A 20,155-nucleotide genomic window follows, 5' to 3' on the forward strand; every position below is an offset into this window, starting at 1 on the left:
CAAATCACATGTGAATTCAGAATGATTTTTATACTTTTCATGAAATTAGAAATTTTGTTTTTCTGTACCCATTTAGACTCATCTTGACTTGAAATTGAATCATATAATTTCATTTCTGCAAGCTATTCTTAACTGTTAATGTATGGCTATGAAAAATATTGTTATGAAAGTACATTTAAAAGACTAACACTTATAGTTTCACCAATTATAAAGAATGATACTTCAACATAATAAACGTTTTTTCATATGAAGTTAGAAGATAATAAAAATGATATAAATATGATAGTACCAAGAATTACTGAACATTACCAATATCGCTATAATACTACAATCACTGTTATTATTAATCACTAGATTATTAATTGCTAGATTACTATTAACAGTATGTTAATTGAAAAACTTATTTAATATTATTTTTATAACATATATATCTTTATGTGCCAATCCTAATTCTAATTTGCTACAGAAAATTATGGAAAAACTTTGATATCCGGGATCCACTTAGAAATCAAAATGATAACAAATATAATCATAATGCTAGTAGTTTTATCTGTACATGGTTTTTATGTTTTTACTACTCATATACATTTAGAATTTCTCTTTACTTCTTACTGAAAAAAAAGGGCATTCATAAGATTTGAATATATTACCATCAATTCATTTGTGTGGTCATAATCTTACTTTATATGATGAAATAACAGAACTATAAAAGCCAATTAGGGAAACATTATATGATCCTGAAACTATAATATAATATGCATATGTATTAATTTGGTATGGTATTATATTTTAAAGATCATATAATGTTTATCTACCATTATTCATGTTATCTACTATTTGATAATGTATGCCATGTGTGGGATAAAATTAAACGCAAACATCTTTGTAATATTCTGAAATGTAGTTTATTCCAAAAGAGAAATGTAAGTTATAATTTATGGATATCTCTCCTAATATTTATGAGGTGTGAGATGGAATCTCAGGGATGTTTTGATTTGCATTTCCGTGATGATTAAGGATGCTGAACATTTTTTTCAGGTGTATCTCAGTCATTCGATATTGCTCAGGTGAGAATTTTTTGTTTAGCTCTGAGCCCCATTTTTTAATGGGTTATTTTGAATATCTGGTATCCACCTTCTTGAGTTCTTTATATATATTGAATATTAGTCCCCTATCTGATTTAGGATAGGTAAAGATTCTTTCCCAATCTATTGGTGGCCTTTTTGTCTTGTTGAAGGTGTCTTTTGCCTTACAGAAGCTTTGCAGTTTCATTAGGTCCCATTTGTCAATTCTCGATCTTACAACACAAGCCATTGCTGTTCTCTTCGGGAATTTTTCCCCTGTGCCCATATCTTCGAGGCTTTTCCCCACTTTCTCCTCTATAAGTTTCAGTGTCTCTGGTTTTATGTGGAGCTTGTTGATCCATTTATATTTGACCTTAGTAGAAGGAGTTGGAATGGAACAATTCTCATTCTTCTACATGATAACCACCAGTTGTGCCAGCACCATTTGTTGAAAATGCTGTCTTTTTTCCACTGGATGGTTTTAGCTCCCTTGTCAAAGATCAAGTGACCATAGGGATGTGGGTTCATTTCTGGGTCTTCAATTCTATTCCACTGGTCTACTTCTCTGTCGCTTTATCAGTACCATGCAGTTTTTATCACAATTGCTCTGTAGTAAAGCTTTAGGTCAAGCATGGTGATTCCACAAGAGGTTCTTTTATCCTTGAGAAGAGTTTTTGCTATCCTAGGTTTTTTTTTTTTATTTATTCCAGATGAATTTGCAGATTGCTCTTTCTAATTTGTTGAAGAATTGAGTTGAAATTTTAATGGGGATTGCATTGAATCTGTAGATTGCTTTTGGCAAAATAACCATTTTTAAAATGTTAATCCTGCCAATCCATGACCATGGAAGTTCTTTCAATCTTCTGCGATCTTCTTTAATTTCTTTCCTCAGAGACTTGAAGTTCTTTCTCAGCCTGTTTATCCTTTTTGTACGGAAAGGTCATTGACTTGTTTGAGTTAATTTTATATCCAGGTACTTCACTGAAGCTGTTTATCAGGTTTAGGAGTTCTCTGGTGGAGTTTTTAGGGTCACTTATATATACTATCATATCATCTGCAAAAAGTGATATTTTGACTTCTTCCTTTCCAATTTGTATCCCTTTGATCTCCTTTTGTTGTCAAATTGCTCTGGCTAGGACTTCAAGTACAATGTTGAATAGGTAGGAAGAAATTGGGCAGCCTTGTCTACTCCCTGATTTTAGTGGGATTGCTTCCAGCTTCTCACCATTTACTTTGATATTGGCTAGTGGTTTGCTGTAGATTGCTTTTATCATGTTTAGGTATGGGCCTTGAATTCCTGATCTTTCCAAGACTTTTATCATGAATGGGTGTTGGATTTTGTTGAATGCTTTCTCTGCATCTAAGGAGATGATCATGTGGATTTTATTTTGAGTTTGTTTATATAGTGGATTACATTGATTGATTTCCATATATAATACCATCCCTGCAACCCTGAAATAAAACCTAGTTGGTCAGGATGGATGATTGTTTTAATGAGTTCTTGGATTCGGTTAGCAAGAATGCTACTGAGTATTTTTGCATCGATATTCATAAGGGAAATTCATCTGAAGTTCTCTTTGTTGGATCTTTCTGTGGTTTAGGTATCAGAGTAATTGTGGCTTCATAGAATGAGTTGGGTAGAGTACTTTCTACTTCTATTTTGTGGAATAGTTTGTGCAGAACTGGGATTAGATCTTCTTTGAACGTCTTATAGAACTGTGCACTAAACCCTGGTCCTGGGCTTTTTTTGGTTGGGAGACTATTAATGACTGCTTCTATTTCTTTAGGGGATATGGGACTGTTTAGATTGTCAACTTGATCCTGATTTAACTTTGATACCTGGTATCTGTCTAGAAATTGGCCCATTTCATCTAGGTTTTCAGTTTTGTTGAGTATACCCTTTTGTAGAAGGATCTGATGGTGATTTGGATTTCTTCAGGATTTCTTGTTATGTCTCCCTTTTCATTTCTGATTTTGTTAATTAGGATGCTGTCCCTGTGCCCTCTAGTGAGTCTGGCTAATGGTTTATTTATTTTGTTGATTTTTTCAAATAACCAGCTCCTCCTTTGGTTGATTCTTTGAATAGTTCTTCTTGTTTCTACTTGGTTGATTTTGCCCCTGAGTTTGATTATATCCTGCTGTCTACTCCTCTTTTGTGAATTTGTTTCCTTTCGTTCTATAGCTTTTAGGTAGTTATCAAGCTGCTAGTGTGTGCTCTCTCTAGTTTCTTTTTGGAGGCACTCAGAGCAATGAGTTTCCCTCTTAGAAATGCTTTCATTGTGTCCCCTAAGTTTGGGTATGTTGTGGCTTCATTTTCATTAAACTCTAAAAAGTCTTTAGTTTCTTTCTTTATTCCTTCCTTGACCAAGGTATCATTGAGAAGAGTGTTGTTCATTTTGCACGTGAATGTTGGCTTTCCATTATTTATGTTGTTATTGAAGATCAGCCTTAGTCCATGGTGGTCTTATAGGATGCATGGGACAATTTCAATATCTTTGTATCTGTTGAGGTCTGTTTTGTGACCAATTACATGCTCAGTTTTAGAGAAGGTACCATGAGGTGCGGAGAAGAAGGTATATCCTTTTGTTTTAGGATAAAATGTTCTGTAGATATCTGTTAGGGTCCATTTGTTTCATAACTTCTGTTACTTTCACTGTGTACCTGTTTAGTTTCTGTTTCCATGATCTGTCCATTGATGAAAGTGGTGTGTTGAAGTCTCCCACAATTATTGTGTGAGGTGAAATGTGTGCTTTGAGCTTTACTAAAGTTTCTTTAATGAATGTGCCTGCCCTTGGATTTGGAGCATAGATATTCAGAATTTAGAGTTCCTCTTGGAGGATTTTATCTTTGATGATTATGAAGTGTTCCTCTTTGTCTTTTTCGATAACTTTGGGTTTGAAGTTGATTTTATTCTATATTAGAATGGCTACTCCAGCTTGTTTTTTCAGACCATTTGCTTGGAAAATTGTTTTCCAGCCTTTCACTCTGAGGTAGTGTCTGTCTTTTTCCCTGAGATTGGTTTCCTGTAAGCAGCAGAATGTTGGGTTCTGTTTGTGTAGCCAGTCTGTTAGTCTATGTCTTTTTATTGGGGAATTGAGTCCATTGATATTAAGAGATATTAATAATTGTTGATTCCTATTATTTTTGCTGTTAGATTTGGCATTCTGTTCTTGACGCTGTCTTCTTTTAGGTTCGTTGAAGGGTTACTTTCTTGCTTTTTCTAGGGTGTGATTTCTGTCCTTGTATTGGTTTTTTTCTGTTATTATCCTTTGAAGGGCTGGATTAGTGGAAAGATAATATGTGAATTTGATTTTGTCGTGAAATACTTTGCTTTCTCCATCTATGGCAATTGAGAGTTTGGCTGGATATAGTAGCATGGGCTGACATTTGTGTTCTCTTAGTATCTGTATAACATCTATCCAGGATCTTCTGGCTTTCATAGTCTCTGGTGAAAAGTCTGGTGTATTTCTGATAGTCCTGCCCTTATGTGTTATTTGACCTTTTTCCCTTACTGCTTTTAATATTCTATCTTCATTTAGTGCATTTGTTGTTCTGATTATTATGTGTCGGGAGGAATTTCTTTTCTGGTCCAGTCTATTTGGAGTTCTGTAAGCTTCTTGTATGTTCATGGGCATCTCTTTCTTTAGGTTTGGGAAGTTTTCTTCTATAATTTTGTTGAAGATATTTGCTGGCCCTTTAAGTTGAAAATCTTCATTCTCATCTACTCCTATTATCCGTAGGTTTGGTCTTTTCATTGTGTCCTGGATTTCCTGGATATTTTGAGTTAGGATCTTTTTGCAGTTTGTATTTTCTTTGATTGTTGTGCCGAAGTTCTCTATGGAATCTTCTGCACCTGAGATTCTCTCTTCCATCTCTTGTATTCTGTTGCTGATGCTCTCATCTATGGTTCCAGATTTCTTTCCTAGGTTTTCTATCTCCAGCGTTGCCTCACTTTGCTTTTTCTTTATTGTGTCTACTTCTATTTTTAGGTCTTGGATCTTTTTATTCAATTCCATCTCCTGTTTGGTCGTGTTTTCCTGCAATTCTTTAAGGGATTTTTGTGCTTCCTCTTTAAGGTCTTCTACCTGTTTGGCAGTGTTCTCCTGTATTTCTTTAAGTGAATTATTGAAGTCCTTCTTGATGTCCTCTACCATCATCATGAGATATGCTTTTAAATCAGGGACTATCTTTTTGGGTATGTTGGAGTGCCCAGGACTGGGTGGGGTGGGAGTGCTGCATTCTGATGATGGTGAGTGGTCTTGGTTTCTGTTAGTAAGATTCTTACGTTTGCCTTTCGCCATCTGGTAATCTCTGGAGTTAGTTGTTGTAGTTGTCTCTGATTAGAGCTTGTTCCTCAGGTGATTATGTTAGCCTTTATCAGCAGACCTGGGAGAATAGCTCTCTCCTGAGTTTCAGTGTTCAGAGTACTCTCTGCAGGCAAGCTCTCCTCTTGCAGGAAAGGTGCCCAGATATCTGGTGTTCGATCCTGCCTCCTGGCAGAAGTTGTGATCCACTCACCAGAGGTCTTAAGATCCCATGGAGGGTCCTGTGGGTACCTTGAGGGTGTCTGCAGACTCAGCGACCAAGGTACTCCAGTGCTGGCATGGACCGGAAGGGACTTGTGCCCCGATCAAGCCGGGTTTTCTGCTTTTCTCATTAATGCAGTCTCAGGACCCGCATGATTGGATTGGAGCAGAAGCTGTGTTCCACTCACCGGAGGTCTAAAGATCCCGTGGAGGGTCCTGTGGGTACCTTGTGGGTGTCCGCAGACTCCCTGCAGCATGTTTTTTATAAATCAATTGATTACAGGTAAGCATAGCTCATGTCTGGTTGTGCACCTAGATGGTACAGATGGTAGAGGTGTTTAGTGTCTTATTCAGAAAAATGTTACTCAACTGTGCTGATGGATTTTTCTCTTAACCAATTCAAGCCACCATATCTTTTTATTAAATATGTTCTTTGACACTATCTGCAAAACTTGATGACATCTGATTATGATCTCTTACTTCCTTTCCCCCGCCCACTCCCATAGCTCTCTCCCTACATGCAAGTGATTTTTTCTACATTTATGGTTTTTTTCCCTTTGTTTTGTTTTACTTATAAACCCTGGTGAGTGACAAAAGTATTCTATATGCTCATTGGTTTGTAACTATCCCTTTGGATTGGTGAGCTTATTAATGAGTCACAACCAAAACAATACCTGGACTTGTCCCCACATCATCAGAAGCTCACAGCTCAGCAATGAGGTTTAAGTCTACATAGACTACTCACTGACCTTCAGTTGACTACTGACCTACTACTTACCTGCATGGACCCTATAGTAGGCAGCCTTGAAATCATGAATGAATTGGTGTGATGCCAAAAAAATAGCATTTCACAACTCTTCTTACTATTCTTTAAGCTCTTGTATACTTTCTGTCCCCTTCATCATGGCTCAAATCACCATTATTTTATAAGTGGTGTGAAACCTGCACACTACGTGGTTTTTACCTGTATACAGGAATACAAAAACAATATAACACCTTGGGAACTTCTTACTAAACATTTAATTAGAATGTAGAATGTACTCTTATTCATATGACTTCTTATTTTTTCTCATTAAGTTATTTACTCACTTTGCAGGCAGATCACATCTCCCCTCTGTCTTCCCCTACCAGCCCTACCCTCATATCTCCTCTCCTATTTCTCCAACCCCTTTTCCTAAGAGAAGAGATGCCCTCCAATAGGTACCAACCCACTTTGGTTCATGAACTCACAGCAGAACTAAGCACATCCTCTCCTACTAAGGTCATAAAAGGTAGCCCAGTTTTGAGAAAGAGATCCAAAGGCAGGCAACAGAATCAGAAACATCCCCTGCTTTAATTGTTAGGCCAGTTTATTTTTCCCAATATGAGTTGCCATACTTAAAAATAGTATTTCTCATTAAAATAAGATGTACTCAAGTTAATGCATAGTAATTTCTAGTATATAATGAAGGATTTTCTTTTGTATCCAAGACAATAAAAAATTTGGCATAAATATTAAATACGGATTATCCATCATAAAAATACTTCATATATAAGAAAGAGTCCTAGGCCTTTATAGATTGCAAACAGTAATAGAATTATAATGAGTTAGTCGTGATACAGACATTGCTTTAAAAATTACAGTCTTATTTTCTTTTGGAAATGAACAAGAAGTGTCAAAATACTAGTCCTATTACTTTGAAATATTAGTGAAATATTATAAATAATTATAAAGGCTTCATGTAAACTTAATTGAATATTATTTAAGTAGTTGAGGTACAGTACAAATATAAAGATGAAAAATTACATTATGAAGAATGGAAACCCAGATCACGGTGAGCATGGTATTATCTAATGCTAGAAGACTAGAGAATGATGGTCTTTTTACCTATGCAGATATAGTTTCTACTCTCAGTATCTCTGAGGAATGAGGAACACAGGGAGTTTTACTCTTTTCTCAATTTATCACTCTGTAAGGGTCCATGATCTGCCAAAGAATAACAGTGCAGACTCAAATCATATGGAAACGCAAAGTGTATTTTACTCTGCAGAGGTTCAGCATGCAGGGGTCTACCATTTACCAAGTTGTAGAAACCAAGGTGAGCTCACATACCTAATTTAAAGCTCATTAGGGAATGCCATGGAAGGGTAGGTGAGATTTATCTTAAATGGTTGGCTCCATCTCTAGGGGTCTGGGGGTCTTTGGGATATGCTAGGGCTCTGGGGACATTCCAGAACCATTTTGGGGGTTAAAGGGCTAGAAACTATTGCTAATTCATTGCCCTAGCCCCAGGCCAGGAGGCAGGACAGCTTTTGATGGCAGGGCAGTTTCTGATTGGCTGTCAGATGCCTGAGGGTTTTTTTAGTAACTGACTTGGTTGGATTTGCCCAGGATGGGAAACTGTGATCTAAGTCTAATCTCGTTAAATCTGTCATAGAGTCATCCTGTCACAGTCCTCTCAACTCAACATGAAAACTAAGGAACCACAAGTTCAAATGATTATTATATAAAGGAATACACGATAATAATATGAGTGGGAATGGCATTAATCTATTTTAATCTATTACAATATTTTATTTAATCTAATAATTAAATAAAATTAAATATTTTATTTAATCTAATAAAATATTTAATATATTTTAATATATCTTATTGTTAGTCTTCTAAGGACATTAAATCTGATATGACTATTGCTTTTCTAAGAATCCATAATGATCAGATTCAAGATGGGTAACTAGTAAATTAATTTTTCCATTTGATGAACAGCAACTATATGACTGTGATATTTTCTTAACTTTGTGATCTGATGATCATTGAATTTTTGAATTATTAAAATCATTGATAGCACCTAATTGCAATCCACAGTAAAAATTAAAAAATGTGAGAATTGCTAATAAACACTTTGCCAAAATATAAATCAACTACTATGATTTACTATTAACTATTCATTTATATTGTACACTTAAGTGGTTTGTCACAGTCTTCAAAAGAACTTATTAAACAAAAAATAAACTCATTTTGGACTTCTTTTATGGTTTGCTTTGAGTTCTGCCTGCTTATCTTCTTGCATATAGAAATGGGTATTTCATAACACAATGGAAAATTTATGATCCATAGGAGGTTAATTTTACTCCAATCTGATTTAGATCTAGGAAAGAGAGAGAGAGAGAGAGAGAGAGAGAGAGAGAGAGAGAGAGAGAGAGAGAGAGTTAACTGGAAATGACATAGGCCTTTGATCACTCAAAGTCTACCCCTAATGATACCTCTTCCAACTATGCCATATCTACCCATCTTTTCTGAATGGTTCCACTAACTACAAACCAAATATTAAAATCTATGAGAGTATGGTGAACATTTTTATTCAAACCACATTCCAGCAGCTGGGTGTGACAGTCTCTGGCAGTATCATAATGCAAATGACACTTAATCCAAATTCAGACTACATAGTCTTTCACAGTTTAAAATTCAAAAGTCCTTCAGAGACATAAAGAAACCTCTCAATTTTCACAACCAACAAAACCAAGTTGTGGAAGTTGCATTTTTCTTCCTACAATGTGGGTTTTGGGTATTTACAACAGACCCTCTGGCTTGGCAGCAAGCTTCTTTATTTTCAGGGTCCAGCCTCAACATAGATCAGAGTTCTCAACTGGAAGCAGGGATATCTGGAAGGCACATAATAAACAGATACAGACTACTATTCGGGTACAAACTGACAATTTTTCAAGGCTTAAAGTTTCTCTCTCTCTCTCTCTCTCTCTCTCTCTCTCTCTCTCTCTCTCTCTTCCTCTCTCTCACGTATATTGAGGCTGCACATACTCTGCATTCTCTTGAATACTCTGCTTTTCTCCTCTGTGCTTTTCTTTCCTCAAATCCCACACTCCTACACACATCTGTGTGTTTCCAGTTCACTCACACAATATTCTTCACATACACCCTACACACACTCTCCACACACACATATCAGGTTCTCTCTTCATTCACTCTTCACATTCTCATGTTCTACTCACTCTACACTCATCTCATGCACACCTCACGCACACCTCACTCTCTTCTTACTCGCTCTCTACTTGCTCCACACTTGCTCGCGCTTCAATGCTCTCTCTCCTTTCTCTTGCCCCAGTCTTTTATTGATACTCCAAAAGAAGGTAGGAAAAAAAAAGACATTGTATATTCATTGCCAAATCAAATTCAAAAGAATAACCACATCTCACAAAGAATCCAGAATTACAATTTTTCCCCAATGTTTCAAGCTTCCCCTAATCCCAGCTCTGTGGCCAAAATAATAATAATTGAAAACTTCTCGTTATTTAAACCTTAACTTTTGGCTTACTAGACTTCAGATCTCAGAGCTCTGAGGTCATCTACTTGCATTTTCCTATAAAGCATGAATGATAAATGACATGGGCAAAGCTGTCAGGCAGTGGCCAGAAAGAATCAATTTAACCCTTAACTCAGCAGTTCAACTAGCTTTCTGCTTCTTCACATTGGGCACAATGACTCTCTTAAGAGTCCTAGTGTTTTGACTAAGGTTTACTAATATATAATTTTATGTATTCTATACTTAAGAATTTATATATATTGTTTAGAGATGAGACAACCAGAATAATGATTTCATGTATTTAACATTTTGATTCCTAATAGGACACAGACTTGCAAGTTGGTTTATTATTTTCTCTAGCAAATTAGAATTTGGATTGACACATAATTATATATATATATATATATATATATATATATATATATATATATATATATATTAAAGGTAGGATTGAACAAGTAACACAAATAAAACTCTATTAATGGTAATATACTGATTAATAAGCTACTGATTAATATTAGCCTAGTGATTTCACAGGTTTAGAGACTGGTAATATTCAGTAAAATATGCTAAGTATCATATTTATATCAATATTATCATCTAATATTCAAACACAAAAAGGTTTATTATGCTAAAGTATCACTGTTTTGAACTGATAAAACTTTTAAAGTTAGACTTCTTAATATATTTTCAAATAATTATTTTCATAACTATATACAAATACCTACCTACCAATAGCTTTGAGAAATAAAAATAGGGGTATCAATTTAAAGTCAATATATGGCTAAAGGGATATGAAAAAAGAAAATTTCTGATAATATGAGAACTCAAAAATTATTCTGAATTCATTTGTGACTTATCAGCTTCTTTATGGCATTTTTAATATCTTTATTTCTCAGTGTGTAGATGGCTGGATTCAGGAGAGGTGTGATGACTGAGTAAAATACAGCCAGAAACTTGTCAACCCAGGTGATGCTAACTGGCCACAGATAGATGAAAATGATGGGCCCAAAGAACAGCAGAACCACTATGATATGGGATGTGCATGTAGATAGGGCTTTTGATGAGCCATCTTTAGAGCGATGTTGAACAGTTAATAGAATGTAAGTATAAGATACAAGCAAGAGGATGAAACAAGTTGTTGCTAAAATGCCACTGTCAGCATTTATTAGGATTTCCAGAGTATCAGTATTCATGCAGGCTAATTTCATCACCAAAGGAATATCACAGAAAAAGCTGTCTATCACTCTAGGTCCACAGAAAGGTAGATCCAAAATCAAGAGCATCTGACTAATGGCATGCACAAATCCAACAATCCATGGAATCACAAGGAACCAGATGCACTTCTGTCTGTCCATGATGCTGCTGTAGTGGAGTGGCCTGCAGATGGCCACATACCGGTCATAGGCCATTGTTACAAGAAGTACCATCTCACCTCCTGCAAAGAAGTGCACACAGACGATCTGGCTCATACACCCTACAAAGGAAATGGTTTTATTTTCTTTTAGGAGATCTATAGTCAGTTTGGGGGTGGTTACTGAGCAAAGGCAGAAGTCAATAAATGATAGATTAGCTAACAAGAAGTACATGGGAGAATGGAGATGATGATCAATGATGATCAATATCACAACAAACAGGTTGCCTACCACAGCCATCAGGTAGAGGATGGAAAATGGCAGTAAGAGGAAGATCTCAAGTTGCCTTGAGGAACACAGTCCCTGAAAAATAAACTCAGAAGCCACAGTATGATTAGAGTCTTCCATTAAATAAATAACACTAAGGACCTGCAGAAAGAGACAGATGTGTGTGTGTGTGTGTGTGTGTGTGTGAGAGAGAGAGAGAGAGAGAGAGAGAGAGAGAGAGAGAGAGAGAAACAAAGAGACAGAGAGAGAGACAGAGAGAAAGATACAGAGAGAGACAGACAGAGATAGACAGACAGACAGACAGACAAAGAGACAGAGAGAGAAAAAGAGACAGAGAAACAGAAGCAGAGCAAGAGAGAGAGACACAGAGAGACACACAGAGAGACAGAGACAGAGTTGAACCAAAGACTCCTGAAATAGAAACAATAAGGTTTTGGTAAGAATTAAGGGAACAAAAATAATTGAAATTAAAATCTTAGCAACTTATCCAGCCCACATTTAAATTATTTCTTTCTTGTGTTTGTACACTGTGTCTTAGCAGAGATGCTTCATTTATTGTTGCATGGTGGTCAAAAACTTTGTATATCTGAAAGACAGTATGTATATTGTTTAAAATATTAGTAGAAAATATTATCCTTATATTTTTTAAGCATTAAGTCAACATTTTGTATACAGATTTAAAGATAATTTTCTTCAATGAGTATCTGAGAAAAAGTTATAGCTTCTTGGCCATTGTAATTTTAGACTGACCAACTATTGATATATTTCAAACAAATACTCAAAATTCCAGTCTCAGTTCTATTTTTGGCTGTGTATCTACACACAGAATAAACCATGATATAAACATGTTGTGAAAAATCTGTTGGTCAAAATAAATTGAGAACAGGGGTGCTGAAGATACATTGCCAGTATTATTGATTCTTGAACTTTGGTTTTATCAATAGAAACATTTCTTTGTCCATTCTTATAGGCTTTGACTCCAAATGGTTAGATTTCATACAATAGTTCAAACATTTCAAGAAACCTTCTTACTCTGCCTCTCAATCTTTTCTTCCTCTCTTTATTCCTTCCTTTTGTCTGTCTGTCTGTCTGTCTTTCTTTCTTTCTTTCTTTCTTTCTTTCTTTCTTTCTTACGTCCTTTCTTTCTTTCATCCTTTCTTTCTTTCTCTCTCTCTCTCTCTTTCTTTCTTTCTCTCTTTCTCTCTCTCTCTCTTTCTTTCTTTCTTTCTTTCTTTCTTTCTTTCTATCTTTCTTGCTTGCTTGCTTGCTTGCTTGCTTGCTTGCTTCACCCTTTACTTATTCCTCATCTAAATTCCTATACTTTCTCTTTATTACTTTTAGATTTAATATTGGAAGATTAAAACATCAACCAATTAGCAGATATTGTGAAATATTTCTCTTAAGTATTTTAAAAGGCATTCTGTTGAAAATACTGGTGATTGATTTTCCTGTGCAAATCTCTTCAATAAAGTAGAAATAATGGAGTGCAAACACATACTTGTCTCTAAAGCCTCCAACATTACTTCCAGACTAGTGGATAACTGACAAGGAGCTTGATTTTGAGAAGCCAAAACAAATTAATGATATTTACAAAAATGGGTACTTTACTATTTAAAGATGAAATACAAATACAGAGTTTGTGTAATTTATTTGTGTTCAATTCAGTGTACTTAACTCTTGAATATCTGTGGCATTTAAATCATGGCTTTTATTGATTTTTGTAAGTTATTAGTGAATTATGATTATTCTAAGCACATCTACCTTCATCTCTCTCTTACCTCTATTAACTACTTTCCTAGGATATGGCCTGTATTTTGAGATAATACAGAATCCAATAATCATTAAACATTGAATCAAGTTTATTGCCCCATGGACACAGTACTTTTCCAAGCTAAGATACTTAGAAATTATAGGAGTACAATAAGAACTCATTAGATGTAAGCATGTAAAATTGCTTTAAGTGTCCAGCAGTCTCAAGGATTTGTTGAAAGGGAAAACTTGTACAATGATATTTTTTGTACAAGTTTTTCATCAAACACAATTACAAATGCAAGACCCACTGTAAAGTGATCAAGGGGATAAAAAAATAATTGTGCTACTAAAGCAAAGGAACAAACCTTAAATGAGTAGTTGCAATGAAAATGAAATATAGCAATTATTTTATGATGTACTCATGCTACAGGGATCACCTTGTAAACAGTTCCTTTCTTTTGATTGATGTCTCCTCTAATTCTCCCTAGAATCAAAAGCTATTTCATTGTCGTTCCTGCTGTGACCAATTTTGTTAAGTGTTTTGCCTCAGTGTGACTTATATACACTGACAGCAGTTGTGGCTGCCTTGGAAACTTTCCCATTCTCACATTAAACAAGATTAAGCAGTTGGAAAGACTTTTGCTTTTATAATCCATGGGGATCTGTAGTCTCCAATGTCTATTGATTTTAATATAAGAACTCAATAATAAAGAAAACAATTCTGTTCACTTTATAAATATTGTTATAATTTTTTGTATTAGGATTTTGCATGCTTTGAAAATATACATGTTATACAATGAATCACATTTACCAGTGAGTTTCTATAGCAGGTAAAGTCACTAGTTGCCAAACCTGATTACCCGAGTCAGTTCCTGTCACCCTCATGGGAGGAGATACCACCTCCTTCAAGTTTTCATATGACCTCCACACCTGTGCTGTGGCATGAGTTTCTATAAATATATAGACATGCCTAAAAATGTGCCAATGGGCACAACCATAAATAAACATAATCTTTATTTTTAAAGAGTAAAATCTTACCTATAGTTTTACAGTTCACATATACATTTAGACAAGCATCTCAACACCTGTAAATTGCAAAAGAACCATTTGTTTCTTGCTGATCATCTTGTGTTACTTTATTACCAACCCATTGCATGTGCATAACTCATGCAGAGTCTTATTATAGTTTGTACTATTTGTATTTCTTTTTAATCCATTTTATGGAGATAATAACAGGGAACACCATTGTCTTTTGATATACATACAAAGAGTGAAGTTGGTACTTCACAATTTTTATTATTTTTATATTACTCTATGTGCAATAAAAGCATCTAAAAAATCTTTTCAACTTTTTATCACATAATACGACTATATTAAGTAGACTTTTCATTCTGTACAGTAATTCTCTAGAATAATTAAGCACAAAAACCTGAAAATTTATAATAAACTCTAATCTTTTTTTGTATTTCTTTACCCACTCTCCTACTGATGATTGCAGTTATAAAACTTTCTGTTTATTAACTTTTTAAAAGTCTTCCTATAACTGAAAGCATGCATGGTTGTGTGTGCTTGTGTTTGTGTGTGTGACTGTGAGTGTCTTTCTGAATGTGTGTGTGTGTGCGTGTGTGTGTGTTTATTCACATAGCATCAGGCACTCCACATTCAATGCTGGCATTACATTAGCATTATATTCTTCTTTTTCAATTGATTCCAATTCAAATTCAAAAGAATATTTAGTCATGGCAAAAAATATTGACCAAGATTTGGAGGGTTCTAGAAACTCAAAATCAGAAACCACAGAGCCACTTATTTGGTTGGTTAATCTGAACAAAAGAGTGAATTTAAAAATCACCTTTTTATAGAAAATGAAAATGTATCACCCTGTGAAGGTAAGATGTATCCCTTCGGATCCTAATACTTTGTTCTTGGCTGAAAACATGGAAGTTAGAGATAAGTGGACTGAGTAACGTTAGGAAAGTGAAGTGTATTGATCAGGATTTAATACAAGACGAAATGGGAAATAGCAGTGTAAAGAGGCTCCTGTCTTTAGTAGTAGTAGCATGCACAGGGTGAAGCAGGAGAGGCAGAACTTCAAGAACTACTGGGCATTCAAAATAATCCTTACATAGTAAATTATTTGAGTTGTAAAGAAAAAAACCTGCTAATATATTAAATTGAGTGAAGAAAATGGGCTATTTTCTTGTTATTTCAAGAGCAGATATCTTGGATTTTGTTTTGTTTTGTTGCATTTTGTTTTGTTTGAATCTTAAAGATGGATTTCTTTCTCCCATGGCTCTCTTCTTCTATGAGAATAATTTCTGTTATATTTCACGTTAATGCTGTTCTTTACACACTGAATATTTTGCCTGGTATACTTGGTGTGTGTTTTGTTTTTGTTTACATGAGTTACTGTGGAGTCAGATACATGTATTGAATATTTATATGAATAAATATCAACATTTTAAAATAACAACTCCATATGGAATATTTATTAGTGCATTGTATACATGTGGAAGTGAGATATGATAACCAATGCTAATGTCAAAACATAGCTTCTACTAAAATATTTTTCTGCAAAAGACACTATGATTAGCATATTATCTCACTTAAACATCACAAAATTTCTAGTGCTATATTTTAGATCCGTTTTATTCTGGAGACACTTACTTTTAGAGAGTTGAAGTATCAGAGTTAGTCTTTTATCCATAGGTAAAGAATACAGTAATTTATACTCCTAATTATCAAATAATGTTCTCAAAGGGCAGCCCATTAAATATACATGGTGAATTTTCAGAAGAGACACACAACTAAAGTTTTTTTTATTTTATTTTATAAATTAATTTATATTTTACACTCCATATTCCATTCCCCCCCATCCACCCTCTGACTGCTCCACATCCCACACCTCCTCCCCACCCCCTGTCTCCATGTGGATGCCCCCCCATCCCACCTGACCTCTAAACTTCCTGGGATGTCCAGTCTCTAGAGGTAGGTGCATCATCTCTGAATGAACACAGACCCAGAAGTCCTCTACTCTATGTGTGTTGGGTATATGCTGTCTGTTTGGTGGTCCAGGGTTTAAGAGATCTCAGGCGTCCAGATAAATTGAGACTGCAGGTCCACCTACAGGATCACTCTTCTCAGCTTATTTCAGCCTTCCTGAATTCAACAACAGGGCTCAGCTGTTTCTTTCTATTGGCTGGGTGAAAATATCTGCATCTGACTCTTCCAGCTGCTTGCTGGGTCTTTTGGAGTGCTGTCATGATAGGTCCCTTTTTTTGTGAGCGCTTAATAGCCTCAGTAATGGTGTGAGTCCTTGGGACCTCCACTTGAGCAGGATCCCACTTTGGGTCTAGTGCTAGACCTTCTTTTCCTTAGGCTCCTTTCCATTTCCATCCCTGTAATTCTTTCAGACAGGAACAAGTATAGGTCAGAGATGTCACTGTGGAATGGCAACCCTAAAAGCAATCACAAGTGGGGAGGAAGAGAGGGGCCTGGGATGGAAAGTGGACAGGGGAGGGGAAGAAGGGGGAAAGGGGAACCTCATCTGGTTTTAGGTGAGGGAATTTGACTGAAGCCCTGAGGGCCAGCAGAAAGAATGAAAACAGGCAACCTCAGGAAATAGAAAGTTGTAGGGACCCTCCAGAATGCATGAGAGACCTGGGAGGTAAGAGACTCGGGAATCAAACAGAGGGACCTTAGATGAAATGCCTGACAATAGGAAGAGGGAACTTATAGAGCGTACCTCCAGTGGGAACACAACTAAATTTTATATAATTTCTACTTTCTTTAAACTATTAGTATGATGCCCTGTTTTTGTTTCCATTTATAGTGGTTGTTTCTGTTTGTAAATATAGAAAAATTTTGTGGTGCCAGCTGGAAGGTAGCAACACTTGATGATCATTAATATTTATGGTCGTTCTGGGATAAATAGGGAGGTCGAATCCAGCCTTAGTTACAAAAATAGCCTGTCTCTCTGTGGTTATAGCGATACCTACAGAAGTACCTTGCTTAGCCATCATTATTAGATAAGCCTCATCTTAAGGTAGATGGGAACAATGACAGAGGAAGACAACTGTACAATTTCTAGAGAGGTTGAAACTTGGAAAATAAGTTTTAAATGGGATGTCTTCATCAACCTCCTTTCTTCATGGTTTGGGAATCTATGTGAAACAGGAGGCAAAAGTATGTAAGAGCCAATGAGATGGATGGTGTCAAGGAAGTTGTGAGTTTTTTAATTTCTTTTTTTATTAGGTATTTATTTCATTTATATTTCCAATGCTATCCCAAAAGTCCCCAACTTGCTCCCCCACCCACTCCCACATCTTGGCCCTGGCATTCCCTTGTACTGAGGCATATAAAGTTTGCAGGACCAATGGGCCTCTCTTTCCAATGATGGCCAACTAGGCCATCTTCTGATACATATATAGAAAGAGACACGAGCTCGGGGGGGGGGGGGTACTAGTTACTTAATATTGTTGTTCCCCCTATAGTGTTGCAGATCCCCCCAGATCCTTGAGTATTTTATCTAGCTCATCCATTGGGGGCCCTGTGATCCATCCAATAGCTGACTGTGAGCATCCACTTCTGTGTTTGCTAGGCCCCAGCATAGTCTGACAAGAGACAGCTATATCTGGGTCCTTTCAGCAAAATCTTGCTAGTGTATACAAATGTGTCAGCGTTTGGAAGCTGATTATGTGATGGATCCCCTGATATGGCAATCTCTAGATGGTCCATCCTTTTGTCTCAGCTCCAAACTTTGTCTCTGTAACTCCTTCCATGGGGGTTATGTTCCCTATTCTATGAAGGGGCAAAGTGTCCACCCTTTGGTCTTCGTTCTCCTTGAGTTTCATGTGTTTTGAAAATTGTATCTTATATCTTGGGTATTCTAAGTTTCTGGCCTAATATCCTCTTATCACTGAGTATATATCATGTGAGTTCTTTTGTGATTGGGTTACCTCACTCAGAATGATGCCCTCTAGGTCCATCCATTTGCCTGGGAATTTAATAAATTCATTCTTTTTAATAGCTGAGTAGTACTCCATTGTGTAAATGTACCACATATTCTGTATCCATTACTCTGTTGGGGAGCATCTGGGTTCATTCCAGCTTCTGGCTATTATAAATAAGGCTGCAATGAACACTGGAGCATGTGTCCTTCTTACCAGTTGGGACATTTTCTGGATATATGCCCAGGAGAGGTATTCAAGGATCCTCCGGTAGTACTATGTCCAATTTTCTAAGGAACCACCAGACTAAATTTCCAGAGTGGTTGTACAAGCTTGCAATTCGAACAACAATGGAGCAGTGTTCCTCTTTCTCCACATCCTCTCCAGTAACTTCTGTCACCTGAATTTTTTATCTTAGCCATTCTGACTGGTGTGAGGTAGAATCTAAGGGTTGCTTTGATTTGCATTTCCCTGATAATTAAGAATGCTGGACATTTTTTCAGGTGCTTCGCAACCATTCAGTATTCATCAGGTGAGACTTCTTTGTTTAGCTCTGACCCCCATTTTTAATGGGTTTTTTTGATTTCCTGGAGTCCACCTTCTTGAGTTCTTTATATATATTGAATATTAGTCCCCTATCTGATTTAGGATAGGTAAAGATCCTTTCCCAATCTGTTGGTGGCCTTTTTTTTCTTATTGACAGTGTCTTTTGCCTTGCAGAAGCTTTGCAATTTTATGAGGTCGCATTTGTTGATTCTCGATCTTACAGCACAATCCATGGCTTTTCTGTTCAGGAATATTTCTCCTGTGCCTATATCTTCGAGACTTGTCTCTACTTTGTCCTCTATAAGTTTCAGTGTCTCTGGTTTTATGTGGAGTTCCTTAATCCACTTAGATTTGGCCTTAGTACAAGGAGATAGGAATGGATCAATTCAACTCCTACATGATAACCACAAGTTGTGCCAGCATCATTTGTTGAAAATGCTTTTTTCCACTGGATGATTTTAGATCCCTTGTCAAAGATCAAGTGACCATAGGTGTGTGGGTTCACTTCTGGGTCTTCAATTCTATTCCATTGGTCTACTTGTCTGTCGCTATACAATTACCATGCAGCTTTTATCACAATTGCTCTGTAGTACAGCATAAGATCAGGCATGGTAATTCTACCAGCGGTTTTTATATCCTAGAGATTTTTTGCTATCCTATGTTTTTTGTTATTCCAGATGAATTTGCAGATTGCCATTTCTAATTCGTTGAAGAATTGAGTAGGAATTTTGATGGTGATTGCATTGAATCTGTAGATTTCTTTTGGCAAATAGCCATTTTTACGATATTGATCCTGCCAATCATGGGAGATCTTTCCATCTTCTGAGATCTTCTTTAATTTCTTTCTTCAGAGACTTGAAGTTCTTATCATAAAGATCTTTCACTTCCTTAGTTAGAGTCACGCCAAGGTATATTATATTATTTGTGACTGTTGAGAAGGGTGTGGTATCCCTAATTTCTTTCTCAGCCTGTTTATCCTTTGTGTACAGAAGGGCCATTGGCTTGTTTGAGTTAATTTTATATTCAGCTACTTCATTGAAGCTGTTTATCAGGTTTAGGAGTTCTCTGGTGGAATTTTTAGGGTCACTTATATATACTATCATTTCACCTGCAAAACGTGATATTTTGACTTCTTCCTTTCCAATTTGTATCCCCTTGATCTCCTTTTGTTGTCAAATTGCTCTGGCTAGGACATCAAGTACAGTGTTGAATAGGTAGAGAGAAAGTGGGCAGCCTTGTCTAGTCCCTGATTTTAGTGGGATTGCTTCCAGCTTCTCACCATTTACTTTGATGTTGGCTACTGGTTTGCTGTAGATTGCTTTTATCATGCTTAGGTATGGGCCTTGAATTCCTGATCTTTCCAAGACTTTTATCATG

The 20,155-nt window shown here is 36.1% G+C and overlaps 1 protein-coding gene across 1 annotated transcript; it reads right to left on the reverse strand.

The window, feature by feature from the left end:
• Positions 1–10,733: 10,733 nt before the first annotated feature.
• Olfr1286 (olfactory receptor 1286) lies at positions 10,734–11,651 on the reverse strand. Its single transcript, NM_207254.1, has one exon. It carries the CDS (start codon positions 11,649–11,651, stop codon positions 10,734–10,736), a length of 918 nt encoding a protein of 305 aa, NP_997137.1.
• Positions 11,652–20,155: the final 8,504 nt, after the last annotated feature.

The sequence above is a fragment of the Mus musculus genome, chromosome 2 (genome assembly GCF_000001635.26).
Source record: "Mus musculus strain C57BL/6J chromosome 2, GRCm38.p6 C57BL/6J".
NCBI classification, from domain to species: Eukaryota; Metazoa; Chordata; class Mammalia; order Rodentia; family Muridae; genus Mus; species Mus musculus.